Source organism: Chenopodium quinoa, unplaced genomic scaffold (genome assembly GCF_001683475.1).
Source record: "Chenopodium quinoa cultivar QQ74 unplaced genomic scaffold, ASM168347v1, whole genome shotgun sequence".
In the NCBI taxonomy this organism is placed as follows: Eukaryota; Viridiplantae; Streptophyta; class Magnoliopsida; order Caryophyllales; family Amaranthaceae; genus Chenopodium; species Chenopodium quinoa.
Genome location: NW_018742616.1, coordinates 1,387,410 through 1,401,618, shown reverse-complemented (window position 1 = coordinate 1,401,618; position 14,209 = coordinate 1,387,410). Strand labels below are relative to the sequence as shown.

Here is a 14,209-nt window from a genome sequence, read left to right as displayed (position 1 = left end):
GAGAAGTGTATGTATACAAACTATTACAACTTGCAACTTGCTGTAACAAACTAATTTGCTCTGACAAACTTCTTCTAGATCCGAGTAATCTTTCCATGTCAGCATGCTTGTAACAGAATGCCTCCTACGTGGCAGAGGCTTGATCATCAGTGTGATCATTATCATCAACAGTAATATATACAAGTATATAATGGTGTTATAATAGTATCAAATTCTATCAAACCGGTTTTGGTTGATAATTATGGAGGAGAGAAAGAATGAAATGGGTTTTGGCCTATTGAGTATGTAGTTTCCATATTTCATATTTGTTAATTCAATTAAATTTAGCGTCTTTTTTCTTGTCATATATAGCCGTCAAAATAGTCCCTTTGTTGTCTTTATCTTGTCCATATTTAATTGTAATACGAAGTATTATGTAATGTACACCTTGGTTTCAAATTTTTGAAGTCCGAGTCAAAGATTTTGATGAATTTAAACCTAGAATTAAAATTTGCTACATGTCCGACAAATGTGTGGCAACTCACTACTACTCCCTTTGTCGTTCAAAGATACATCATTTTTCTTCATCTATTATCTTTTAGATGACCCGTTTAATACATAATAAATACTTTTAATTAATATACTCGTAAAAATTGTAAAACTTTGATATCATACTAGTAGACATTATTAAAATGAATCTGACAATATCTCATATGACTATTATTTAATTTCTTAAGAATTAGTGCTAAAGTTTTTAAAGTTTGACATAAAAAATTACAATGGAACGTACATCTTTAAATAAAAGACAGAACAACTTAAGCCAGGGTTGCTTAATAAGCTAGCAATAAATCTAATAATCTATTATATCTTGGAAATTGCGTGCGTCACTTATTTCGAAACGAAGAGAGTAAAAAGAGCTAATTATTATATTAGTAAAAGAGAAAAAGGCTCACCGTATATATGTTACAAAGTAAAAGAAATTATGCTCGATATTATTAAAAGAGAAAAATGAAGTACTAACAAAAATAATAAATAAATATGTTTCCATATAAACTACACACATATGACTAGGTATAAGAGTATATGTATGATGATACAACATACAATTTACAAAGATGGCTTTCAATGATCGATATCCCTATCTCTTATACAAAACACCTATTACTAATTATCTCAACTTTACAAATTAGCTAGTAAATTGTCTGATCTAATGCATGTGAATAACACCAAAATTAACGAGACCAAATAACTAATTTAACTAAATTAAACTAACCAAATAATGAATCTTAAAATCCCTTTGAATTGGAAGAAATATTCTCCAAAACAAGTATAAAGTAACTTGGCTCACAAGGAATTTGAATGACACCTTGTTGATGATACCCGAACTCATTAGCCGATAATTGAAGCAAAGAAACAATACAAGGATGGTTCATCCACCCAAGAGGCACCATAAACCTGTCTTCTTCCTCCACACACTTCCCTACCATAACCGGCACATACCCTTTTCTAACTTCATGTTTTCTATGATCAACTTCTTCACAACATACCCTTGAATATCGAGTCCTCGACATTAATATGATCGTATAGTAGTAGTATTGGTAGGAATGACGATGATCTATTAGTCGTCCTTAGTTTATATTTGTTGAATGAAGGATAGAAAAAAAAAATATGCATGCATGTGTTTTATATATAGCTTAGTTTATAAATTTATGTTACAATTCTCGAGTTTGATCTCAACCTTAGGCTTATATATAAATAAATTAAATACTTTGTGTATAATAATATAATATTGTCGTCGCGCATATAAAATAATATTTTGTGGAATCGCATAGCTCACAAGTTTGAAAGATGAAGTGGTCCGAGTCAAATACCAAGAACAAATAAACAGTCAATTAAAAATCATTCTCACCATCGTTATTTGAATAAAAATCATTCTTAGCTCACCATCGTTATTTAGTCTTATGTAGTCATCTAATTTGAACTTTTTTCAGCTGCTTTAGATTTTATTGCCAATATGGGAAAATTCACAATTGCAACGTAATTACATAAGGGCATCTATTGTGGGCCTGAGAGGCCATAGCCTTCATTCGTGGGGCGAAGTGTTTTGTTTGTTACTTCTTCGTCCTTTCTTTCTTTTTTTTTTTTTTTTTTTTTTAGGAATTACTTCTTCGTCTTTTAACGTTTGTGCTACTTTTCTTTATAGTCTATTAATTATATTTTTCTCTATATGATTTTTGGTTAGTTGTAGCATATCACAATTCTACTTTCAGACTAATTATACGTGGTCACAATAAATAGGGATAAAGGAAGGTTTAATTTGCTTTTACACAATCTTGAATACTTGGTATAAATTTTTTTGGGGTATGAAAAGTCAAGTGGATAAGTAATGTCAATAAGATTTGATCTCAGCTTTTGAATATCACGAAATCATCTCAAAACATTACTCAACTAATCTAATGGAATTAGCTTAGAAGTTAAAACCTATGTCATGGAGCATTGATAGCCGGCATAGCCCAGTCAACATACCACCAATCTTGAATCCCAAGTTATAAATGTTAAACGAAGTAAGGGAAGTATATTCTTATATCAAACATATCAGCTTATCAGGTCATCCACGCACCTAAATCTAAATTTTAATTTAGTGCATGTGCCATATTATAGATTATAAAAATATTAGGTGATACTAGGAAAATACGTGTGCGTAAGTTTAACAAATTTCACTCACAAAGTTTTAGTTTTTCACATAACCACGGGAATTATTTTTTATATGGGTCGAAAACATCTACTTATATTTGACTGAATGTTTGGTGTTTCCCTAATACGGAGAAGATAATAAAAACAGCGTTTAGTAAGGGAATATTTGACTGAATTAGTACGAGTGCTAGGAAGCCCCAAATATCATATTGTTAGGGATGGAACTTTTTTTAATTTGGTCGTTTTATGAACTACACTCTCTCTTCTAATGATCGATGAAGTCCAACCCATATCTATCACATTAGCAGCTAGAGTAAAATATGTGTCTTAATTAAATTAGAAAACCCAATAAGAAGGAAAGTTCGATTCTCTTACAAATCAACATTTTCTCTAGGAGTAAATACATAACTATCTTATTTGAATTTTAGGATATATCATATCAATAAGTCTTGTATAAAGCAAACTTACTTTAATTTTATTGTAAGACGATTAATTTAAGGGTAACTTTCACAGTTTCTATGGTAACTTTAATCCCTTTAAGGTTGACTTTTAATTATAATGAATTTGATTGTATTTTAATAATGTGTAATTTTTAATGAATACATGCATGTCATGAAGGCTAATATGATTAATCTAATGCGTTATATAAATTTATAAGTATTTTTTACGGGTAGAATGTATATTAGGAAAATGGTAACTTTTGTAATATATAAGATTTTAAGGGTAACTTTACCCGTCTTACAATAACTTATTGAAAGTCAGCCTTAATCAAGAATTTGTGTTATCTCATTAGAATTGAAAAACTCAAAGTATTTTATTTGCATGTCATAATTATTGAGTTGTTCAAGTTTCTTGTTCAGTTTAACTCGATCGTAATATTATAACTAATTAGTTATAATACACTGATAATTAAGTGGTATTTTTTCCTCTAATGTAAAACTAAGTATATGGTCTATTTACTTGATTTTCACTTAATTTAACTTAATTATTTGAATTTAATTAAACTTATCTGAATGTACTTAAAATGTCTAAACTTAGCAAAACTGTACATATTATACTCCGATATGATCCGTAATTTATTCAGTTGTAAATTCAATTTGTCTTACTAGCTAGCTCATTACTCATGTGAAAAACAAATTTGAACTTAAATGCACCGTATATATATACTTGTCATATACTCTGCTGTGAATTTATTCGGACTTATTATATTAAGTAAATATGCTGAAATAAGGTGAACAAAGCATGAAATAAGGTGAACCAATAATATAAGAGAAGATGAAAAATTCATCATTGTAGTTCAATTCTACATATTTGGTAGAGACTTTATATATTGCACTACTCCAATATACAAAGAAAGGAACAAGGATGATCTCCAATCATTGTGCGCCTGTGCTTCAATTTTAAATAGAAATATTACAAAAATTATCTTGATTAGGAGGAAAAAAAAACCTAATTACCATAAAAATATATGTACCATAGTCGATCTAATGATTAAGCTAATCATAAATATATTACTCCCTTATTAATTGGAAGAAATATTTTCCAAAAGAAGTCTAAAATGACATGTTTCACAAGGTATATGAATAACACCTTCTTGATGATAACCAAATTCATTGGCAGATAATTGAAGCAAATCAACAATAATAGGATGATTCATCCAACCAAGAGGTAACATAAATCTCTCTTCTTCTTCCTCACACTTGCCTACCATAATAGGCACACGCCCTTTTCGAGTTTCACGTCTAGGATGATTATTATTCATCACTTCCTCACAACTTAATCTTGAGTATCGAGGTGGCGACATAGATGAAGATTGCTCCTTCTTCCTACTTATCCTTCTTATCAAGTTCTTCATAGTTGGTGATAGTAGTTGATACTTGATAGTGATCGAAGAAGAAAAGGAATGAATGTGTTTTTGTTTTTGTGTTAGTTGTTTGAAAAATGAGTGCATGTTTGTTGTATATATATATATAGAGGAGTCGATTTAAAAATTGCCACTTGGATATATATGTCGTTTTCTTGTATATACAAATAGAGATTAAGTTAGATGTATTAGTATTACTGCTTTGTTGAAATGCATAGCTTACAAGTTTGAAGAAATCTAGTCAAAGATGAACAAAATATATAAAAGTATTCACTAATTTCGACATCAAGCATCCAACGGATCAAAAGGGGAAAAACCCTTTATTGTAATTAGTTAGCTAATAGTAACACATTCTATTATGATAACTTCTCATATTTCTTGGTACTTTATAATATACTTCCTCCATTTTTTTAATAGTTGCAACACACACCTTTTTACGGTATTTAAGAAATTGGGGTTTACATGATTTAATATACTTTAAAATGGGGGTGAGAGATTGTTAGAAGTATAATTTAGTGGGTCGTGCTTGTACTTTAAATAAGGGAAACTGTACAACTTTTCCTCAAAATAATTAACTTTCCAGTTATAGTGTGTTCCAACTTCCAAGTGTTGTGACATTTCCATTTTAGGAAAGTGTTACAAGTTTTTATAAATGACTTGCAAGTATTTAAAAACGGAGGAAGTATGTTTTTGATGAAAATTTTATACTTCCTATGTTTCTCTAATATTTGCCCGTATAGAACATTTCATCTATACTATACACTCAAATTTAAAGATGAACCATTTATATTATAAGAGCAATACTTCATCCGTTTTATTTTTTTTAGTACAATTTTCTTACACTTATATGCTATTTCATGCAAAGCTTTGATCATGGATTTATTTCGTTATTTTAAAAATTATAATATGAAGAATTTTTTTTTAAGACAAACATTGACACTAATCACACGCCGGCCTACTACATACTACGTATATACTATAACATTCATTATTTTTATATAAACAATAAATTCTGGTTAAAATTAATATATAAATAGTGTAAAAACCATATGTTAAAAAACAATACAAAAAAACAATTCATCTTTAATAAGCTTATATGCATGCGAACATTAGACATTGTATAGAATATGAAACGGGAACAACAAAATAAACAATTGAAGTATTATCATTCATACTACTTTACGCATCCTAATGCACAATTTAAATTCCAAATCTTTAATTATATGTGAAATTTCAATTATAATTTTTGTAATATTATAAAAACTATACTAAAATGAATATAATAATATGTAAATATGTAATTAAAAATGGTTGAGTAAATTGAATAATGTCAACCATTCAAATGGTGCATTATTTATGGAACAAAGGAAGTATATTATTGTTTGATCCAACTATCCTATTAACTTCGAGAACTTCGTAATTTCGTATATCAATATCTTATTGACATCGATTAAAATTGGGTGAGTCGGACTCACGGTGAGTCCAATATATCTGACAATAATAATAATCTAATATCTGACAATAATATGCTAATATATGACATTAATATTCTAATATCTAACATTAATAATCTAATATTTGACATTAATAATCTAATATATGACATTAGATTATTAATGTCAGATATTAGAATATTATTGTCAGATATTAGAATACTATTGTCAGATATATTAGACTCGCGGTGAGTCCGGTGTCACGCAAAAGTCTCTCTATCGACATAGCACCAAATTACAACCTACCTTTCCTCGTTATTTGAGATTTTGAGTCTTGTTTAGACGTAGATAGCGATGTATATTAAAATTCTTGCCACTTATTTGGAAAAATTGTTAGCCAATTGTATTTCACTTATTAAATAAATACTTGTATGTAAATTTCTGAGTAAGATTATTGGTCTATTGACTTTTTACAAGTATATATTTATAGAAAGTAACTGGATCTTACTTCATGAGTCAAATATAGCAGGCTTCTAGTCTTCGACTGCTCTAATCATCCCAATCAATGTCGACTTGTGCACTTTTTTACTTTTCTAAACATTAAGTTATAAAGTTATCATGTTCTAATGATGATTAACTCCTTCTAATAACCACGTGCTAAATTAATCTTAAATGGAGAAAGTGATTATGGAAGTGAGATTACTTGCTATCCACTGGCCCTAGTGGATTAAGTACTGGAAAATCGATTTTTAGTGGACATGTCACGCTTAGCTTGATGCTAATTTTCTAACAGTTAGCCGACTTTTAAACAAGTAAAAACGTTATACACTTATACTATGAGTTAGACGTTAAAGATGTTATAATTGTTATGCTCCGTATGTGATGCTTGATCTACTTTTCATATTACATGAACTTCAACGACTTCATTCATTTATTAATAATCACCTTTTTGCATAATTATTGAACTTTGACTAATGGTCTTATTTGGGAGTGTTAAATATCATTGCCATTTAAATTTATCAAAACCGCATCATTTCAAGAAAAGGGTCATTATTGCCCTTTTTAAACCCTAACCCATTTTTTCTCCCCAACCACCACAACCAAATAGTAGAGGCTACCGGCTGCAGTTGGTAGCGGCGAAAGCCAGCGGCGGCACATAAGCAGGCGTTCGGTCACGATAACCCTAGGTCAAAACCGATTACCGTGGACAGTAACTGGTTTTTAGCTCCGGTTGACCACGGTAACCGGAGCCCAAAACTGGTTACTATGACGGTTAATCACTTTGTGACTCCCGGTTTTTCTCCGGCCAATCAAACCCCTATAAACCCCTAGAAAAAAGCCGTACCTGCTGAAAAGCCGACTATGGTGTTTCCGGTTCATTCTTCGATGAGCCACCTTGATCACGATCCATTATTTCTCGTGGACTTTCGCGGTCGTGGTGGCAATCCGGTGTAGATGGTGGTGGTTGACACGGTTGTTGTGGGTTGTGGTGGTCGACTTAGTAGCGTGGGTTGTACTGGTGTCGTGATTGGTGATGGTTGACTTAGCTTGGTTGTGGTGGATGGACTACTGTTAAAGAAAGAAAATGGGAATGTTTTTTAGTAAGGACAAGAATGTTTCTTTACATGAAATGTTTGACGATTTGATAATTTTTTTATGGCGCTATTTAGCATTTCATTAATTTTTACTGTAAACGTAATCTAGCTATATACTTCGACCCATGTATCTTTTCATTTGCATTTTTATGGGATTTGTGAGGGCAAAATTTTTACACTTATTTTATTTCGTAAAAGTAATGATTTTAAGAAAAAATATTATGAACGCACATGTATTAAATAAAAATCAATATTGAGTAAAAAGGTTTTTCAAAAAGTGCTTACATAAAAGAATACAATGTACTTCATATATTTCTAAGAGACAATTTTGCAATTATTGTAGTCACTGCAAAAACAAAATTTGCACCCTTGATTATCATTATATTAATTAGGATCATTGATTTAAATTGACCATAAAAATACCCAAAAATATTCTTTAACTGTTTTTTCATAATCCTCTACACAATAAACTACTCCATTGATGATTTTTTGCAAAGTATGTATATGAGTAACAAAACATGAAATCTACCAATAAGTGCAAGAATGATCGGGGAGAGTTATGGAGAGCAATAATTAAATAATTACGAATTGTGTAATTATCCTATCCAATTACCTAGAGTTGGGCATGGGCCGGGGCAGCCCGCGGGTGGCATGGGCACGACACATTAGCGGCCCAACACGACATGAGCCTGCTAGCGGCACGACACGGTACGAGGAACGAGGGATGGGCCGGGCCGTGAGAAAAAAAAATAGGCACAAGCGCGCGCGCGGCACGAACTTTTGACCCGCCAGCACGACTCATAATAATGAAAATAATTAAAAAAAAAACTATAAATAATAAAAATAAATATTATAAAACTAAAAAAATAATAAAAAGAACCATAATAATATAAAGAACTATAAATAATAAAAATAAAAATAATAAAAATATTAAAATTAATTAATTAATAATAAAAATAAAAGGCTGGCACGCGACCCGGCCCGCTAGGTACGTGGGCCGGGCCGTGGATTGGGGTGTGCCATTTGGTGGCATAGTCCGCCATCACCTAGGCCCGGCACGACTCGTGACGACCCGACACGACACGATGTCCAGCTCTACAATTACCCATATAGTTCGTATATGTATAAAATCGTATCCCTTTTTTCAAGTTTGTTTGGCAGTTTCCCATTGATTGTTTGGTTATACTTTAATGTTATCCATGTTAATTATATTGTTCCTCCATACCTATTTAATGGAGATTTAGGTTGAAGGTTGAAACCTTGGATGTTGGAATTACATCAACGGCGGCAACAAGCAGTTTTTTTTTTTTTTTTTGGGGTAAAAATAAAGTAGTTTAAAAAATTCTTTATAATTAAGAACTCAAATATATAAATGGACAATATTAATCATTGATATTTAAACGATTGAGATTGAAAGTAGTTATAATGGCTAAATTTTTATGTAGTCATTGAAAAGTCTTCCTATTTCTAACAATATTAAAAGAATTCACTGGTTGAAACGTTAACATTTTAAACCACAAAGGTAAAAATAAATAAATAAATAAAAATTGATGATTAATTTTTTTAATTGTAAAAGCGCATTATGTTGATGTATGTATGTCGGTATGTCAGTGTCTCCATTTTGCATTTGAGTCTGCTGCCATTGGGCCATGGAGTTAGCCCAAGTAGCGGGTATGGCCCAAAGCAATTTGCAATCTTGGGCCATGCAGATATTAACCAAGTAGCTGCACGTGATATGTTTCAAGGACACGTGGAATAATAAATCTTCTTGGAGTTGAACAAATCCTACTTAAGAATGTTGGAGAAGAGTTTGTCCACGTACAAGTTAAATATTGACAATGAATAGGGCCGGCTAGTGACACAACCTGAAACAATAAAAGTCGTGGCATGGGACAATGGTGAGGATGCAAAGTTGTGAATTGTGATGTTGAGCTCAAGGTTCGACCACATTTTTTGCACAATAAAGCATATATACAATAAAGGTGCACATGCCTTAAAAAAAAAAAAAAAAAAAAAAAAAGGCGCACATATTTTATAACGATCATGCATCTTGATTGATCAATCATCTGTTGATCAACATTTTTACATCAATGATGATCTATAAACTGAATGATTTGACGAAATAAAAAGAAGATAAAAGATAATTAATGACGAAGGAACAACTAACACTAGAAGTGTCATTCCTATATATTATAATTCACAAAAACTATACAACTAGTCAAACGAGTCAATTATAAAAAAACTCGTAAAAGCGATAAATGCGCTAAAAGTCGTCTAATCCCCTTTATAAACGCTAATTAAATTTATATCTAATGATTTTTACACGAATTAAACTACCCAACTCATATTGCGATCCATTATAGATTATATGGTCACTTACTTTTTCGAAGATGATATATTCTCCATAATAACTCTAAAATGACTTGGTTCATAAGGTATATGAATAACACCTTGTTGTTGATACCCAAACTCATTAGCAGATAATTGAAGCAACTCTACAATACAAGGATGGTTCATCCACCCACAAGGCACCATAAACCTTTCTTGTTGCTCCTCACTAAAGCCTACCATAACCGGCACATACCCTCTTCTAATTTCATGTCTAGCATCACCATCCCTAGCAATATCACAAGATAACCTTGAATATCGAGACAATGATCTCGACGAGTTTTCGCCCTTCTTCCTAGCTATCTTTGCTATAAAATCCTTCATTTTATTTGATAATTACATACTATAGGGGAGAAATCAGAACTATTAAGAGTTTTGTGATGCTTGCAAAATTATAATATATGCATTAATGCATGCATTGATGCATATAATTGCATGTCTTTATATAGTAGTCCAAGTTGTCCAAGCTAGTAGCTAGCTAAGCTAGCTCCTTGACTATTATTTTGGGATGTTTACAAAATTTACTGTAAATTCAGTGGACATGAATATTACTATAAGAAGTTGAAGTCAAAGTCTAAAATAAACGATGAAACATTCCCTCAATCTAAGTCAACGTAATAATATATATAGCCTTTAATGTTGACTTTTTTGTCCCTTTTGTACTTATACTACAATAATTCAATTACTAACAGTTAAAGAATTGAAGGAATGATAGAGTTTCTCTTACCAACAAATGATTTGTATGCATGCTCTACTTTGTACTAAAACGCTACAGCCTCACATACAATATGTGTTGGTAGTAAACTAGTAACTAACAAGTAGTTGAAGTCCTTGAAGAGTAATTTGAACTATGGTTGACATCTTGCAAATATAACAAGGTGTCCAAATTATACCTTTGATATAAAATTACATCAATGGGCCAGGGAGGAGATTGAATGTAATGCCATATAAGACGGAAATTGTGAAATATGAATACAATATAGAATATGTTATGTATTAGTAGTTTTTTTTTATGCGAATGAGTCACAAACACATTACAAATTACAAATGGAAGAATTAAAGGAGACTCGAACCTGTAACCTATCATATCATATACAAGCCCTCAATCTTTGTCAATACGCCAAGACTTTTTCAGTCATATATTAATATTTTATAATATACTTTATTTCTGAAAGTAGTGAAAAATAATTGAATATAATGAAATTGTTAAAAATATTTTACTGATGGTAAGATATTTATCAGTGAAAGGATGAAGATAGGAAGTAAGTAGTAGAATGGTAGGAAAACTCTTTTCTTGTTTTTCAACTTGAGTTCACAATACGTGAACTTTCATTTATATAGCCAAAATAATTGAATATAATAATATACATTATTGTACTTTATACAAATTATTGTACTTAGTAAAGTCTTCATTGACTTTAATTACCACATGTGAAGTTCAATTCAATCATGTTTCTCAACACTCCCCCTTTGAACGTTCACATGGAATGGGGTACAAGTTGCCTCATTAAAAACCTTGCTAGGTAAAACCCTTATGGGGTAAATACCATAGCTAGGGAAAAAGAGTACAACGATATAGTATTATATGCTTTGGTATACTGCCTCGTTAAAAACCTTGTCAGGAAAAACCCGGTGGGATAAAAACCTGATCGAAGGGCTATCAACTCTGCATGATTTGATGATGTCGCGGTCAATGTCTGCTTTGTTGATTTCCATGATATTGCAGTGCCGCCATAAGTGAACACATATCCATTTTGTGACTTGGCATTTTGAGGATCTGATAAGTATCCAGCGTCTGCATACCCAATGAGAGCAGCATCTTGTTTTGGTTGGTAATATAAACCAAGGTCTTGTGTCCCTCGTAGGTACCGGAGTAAGTGTCGAACTCCCTTCCAATGCCTATATGTTGGTGCATTGCTGTGTCTGGCTAACAAATTCACAGAGAAAGCTATGTCGGGTCTAGTATTGTTAGCTAAGTACATTAAGGCTCCAATTGCACTTAAGTATGGTACTTCTGGACCAAAAATCTCTTCATTTTCTTCTCGGGATCTAAATGGATCATTTTTCATATTCAAAGAACGAACAACCATTGGGAAGTTGGTTGGGGTTGCTTTGTCCATGAAGAAACGTTTCAAAACTCTTTCTGTATAGTTTGATTGATGGAAAAAAATGCCATGACTCAAGTGCTCAATTTGTAGTCCAAGGCAAAATTTAGTTTTCCCAAGGTCTTTCATCTCAAATTCTTTCATCAAGTATTTTGCAGTTTTCTCAAGTTCATTTGGGGTTCCGATGATATTTAAATCATCAACATAAACTGCAATGATAGCGAATCCTGATTGTGATCGCTTTATGAAAACACAGGGACTAACTTGGTTGTTTTTGAATCCTTCTCTCATAAGGTATTCACTCAGACGGTTGTACTACATCCTTCCAGATTGTTTCAATCCATAAAGTGACCTTTTTAGTTTTATGGAAAGCAGTTGTCTAGGCTTGTGGTTTTCTGGTAGTCTTAGTCCTTCGGGGAATTTCATGTAAATGTCCGTATCGAGTGACCCATACAAATACGCAGTCACTACATCCATTAATCGCATTTGCAGTCCTTTTGTGACTGTCAAACTTACCAGAAATCTTAATGTAGTTGCATCAACCACTGGAGAATATGTTTCTTCATAATCAATCCCTGGAATTTGAGAAAATCCTTGGGCTACAAGTCTTGCCTTGTATCTAACTATTTCATTTTTCTCATTACGTTTTCTCACAAATACCCATTTGTATCCAACGGGTTTTATACCTGCTGGTGTAAGGGTTATTTTCCCAAAAACTTCTCGTTTTTCAAGTGACTTTAACTCAGCCAGCATTGCCTCCTTCCACTTTGGCCAATCACTCCTACGTCGACATTCTTCTACAGTTCTTGGTTCAACATCATTTTCATCAGACACGATGTCGATTACGATGGAATTTGCAAATGTTTCATTAACGATAACATCTTTCCTATTCCACTGAGTCTTTGTAGAGACGTAATTCATTGAAATTTCATTGTTATCGATGTTTTGAACATCTTGTTCATTCCCCGTAGGGTTGTCTTCTTGTTCGTCCCCTTTTGGATTATCATCATTTTCTTTACTTTCATCCACATTTGGTTTTTCTTGACCTTCTGACGGGGGAACATCATTAGTCTCATTTTCTATTACATCCAATCTTTTCAATTTTCTTGGCTTAGAATCTTTTGAACCAAGTGGTCTTCCACGCTTTCTGCGTGCCTAAGATTCATTTTCTATGGCCTTATTACCAGTTGGGATTTCAATACGTGCAGGGGCATTTTCTGCTGGTATATGTGATTTTGTCACCTTCTTTGTGTCTACAAATGCATCAGGCAATTGATTTGCAACACTTTGTAAATGAACAATTTTCTTAACTTCTTGTTCACACATATTTGTTCGTGGGTCTAACATCAACAGTTGTGTTGCATTCCAAATGAGTTCAATTTCTTTCTTATGTGGGTCCACTTTCTCTCCCCCTAAGGCTGGGAATACTGTTTCATTAAAGTGACAGTCCGCAAATCTAGCCGTAAATAAGTCACCAGTCCATGGTTCAAGGTATTTAATTATAGAGGGGGATTCAAACCCGACATAAATTCCCAGCCTTCTTTGTGGACCCATTTTTGTTCGTTGGGGTGGAGCAATGGGAACATATACAGCACAACCAAAGATTTTTAGATGTGAGATACTTGGTTCTCGACCACAAACAAGTTGTAGTGATGAGAATTTATGATAAGCTGTAGGTCTCAATCTAATTAGCGCTGCTGCATGTATTATAGCATGTCCCCAAGCAGATGATGGCAATCTTGACCTCATTAATAATGGTCTTGCAATCAATTGTAATCTCTTAATTAGTGATTCAGCTAGACCATTTTGTGTATGAACATGAGCTACTGGGTGTTCAACATCAATTCCAATTGACATACAATAATCATTAAATGTTTGGGATGTAAATTCCCCAGCATTGTCAAGTCTTATTTTCTTTATTGTATGATCTGGGAATTGTGCTCTTAATTTGATGATTTGGGCAAGTAATTTTGCAAAGGCAACATTTCTACTTGAAAGTAGACTAACATGTGACCATCGTGTAGAGCCATCAATTAAAACCATGAAATATCGAAATGGTCCACATGCTGGATTAATTGGCCCACATATATCTCCCTGAATTCTTTCCAAGAATTTTGGAGATTCAGTAGCAATTTTGTTCATAGATGGCCT

The 14,209-nt window shown here is 32.5% G+C and overlaps 3 protein-coding genes across 3 annotated transcripts; all 3 read right to left on the bottom strand.

Moving 5' to 3' along the window:
• Positions 1-4,195: 4,195 nt before the first annotated feature.
• Positions 4,196-4,528, bottom strand: LOC110721280 (auxin-responsive protein SAUR71-like). The gene has a single exon (XM_021900420.1). The coding sequence runs from the start codon at positions 4,526-4,528 to the stop codon at positions 4,196-4,198; it is 333 nt and encodes a 110-aa protein (XP_021756112.1).
• Positions 4,529-9,627: 5,099 nt separating this feature from the next.
• On the bottom strand, positions 9,628-10,277 carry LOC110721279 (auxin-responsive protein SAUR40-like). The gene is made up of 2 exons (XM_021900419.1): positions 9,946-10,277; positions 9,628-9,631 (listed from the first exon to the last, which is right to left on the bottom strand). Exons 1-2 carry the CDS (start codon positions 10,275-10,277, stop codon positions 9,628-9,630), a joined length of 336 nt encoding a protein of 111 aa, XP_021756111.1.
• Positions 10,278-12,373: 2,096 nt separating this feature from the next.
• On the bottom strand, positions 12,374-12,979 carry LOC110721277. The gene is made up of 2 exons (XM_021900418.1): positions 12,745-12,979; positions 12,374-12,633 (listed from the first exon to the last, which is right to left on the bottom strand). The coding sequence occupies exons 1-2, from the start codon at positions 12,977-12,979 to the stop codon at positions 12,374-12,376; spliced, it is 495 nt and encodes a 164-aa protein (XP_021756110.1).
• Between the last annotated feature and the right edge of the window lie 1,230 nt (positions 12,980-14,209).

Excerpts from the sequence above, each read along its gene's own strand:
- LOC110721277 (XM_021900418.1), bottom strand. The coding sequence starts at position 12,979 with ATGAATTACGTCTCTACAAAGACTCAGTGGAATAGGAAAGATGTTATC. Across the intron at positions 12,634-12,744 it reads AATAACCCTTACACCAGCAG|GGATTGATTATGAAGAAACA; the intron begins GTATAAAACCCG and ends CTCAAATTCCAG.
- LOC110721280 (XM_021900420.1), bottom strand. The coding sequence starts at position 4,528 with ATGAAGAACTTGATAAGAAGGATAAGTAGGAAGAAGGAGCAATCTTCA.
- LOC110721279 (XM_021900419.1), bottom strand. The coding sequence starts at position 10,277 with ATGAAGGATTTTATAGCAAAGATAGCTAGGAAGAAGGGCGAAAACTCG.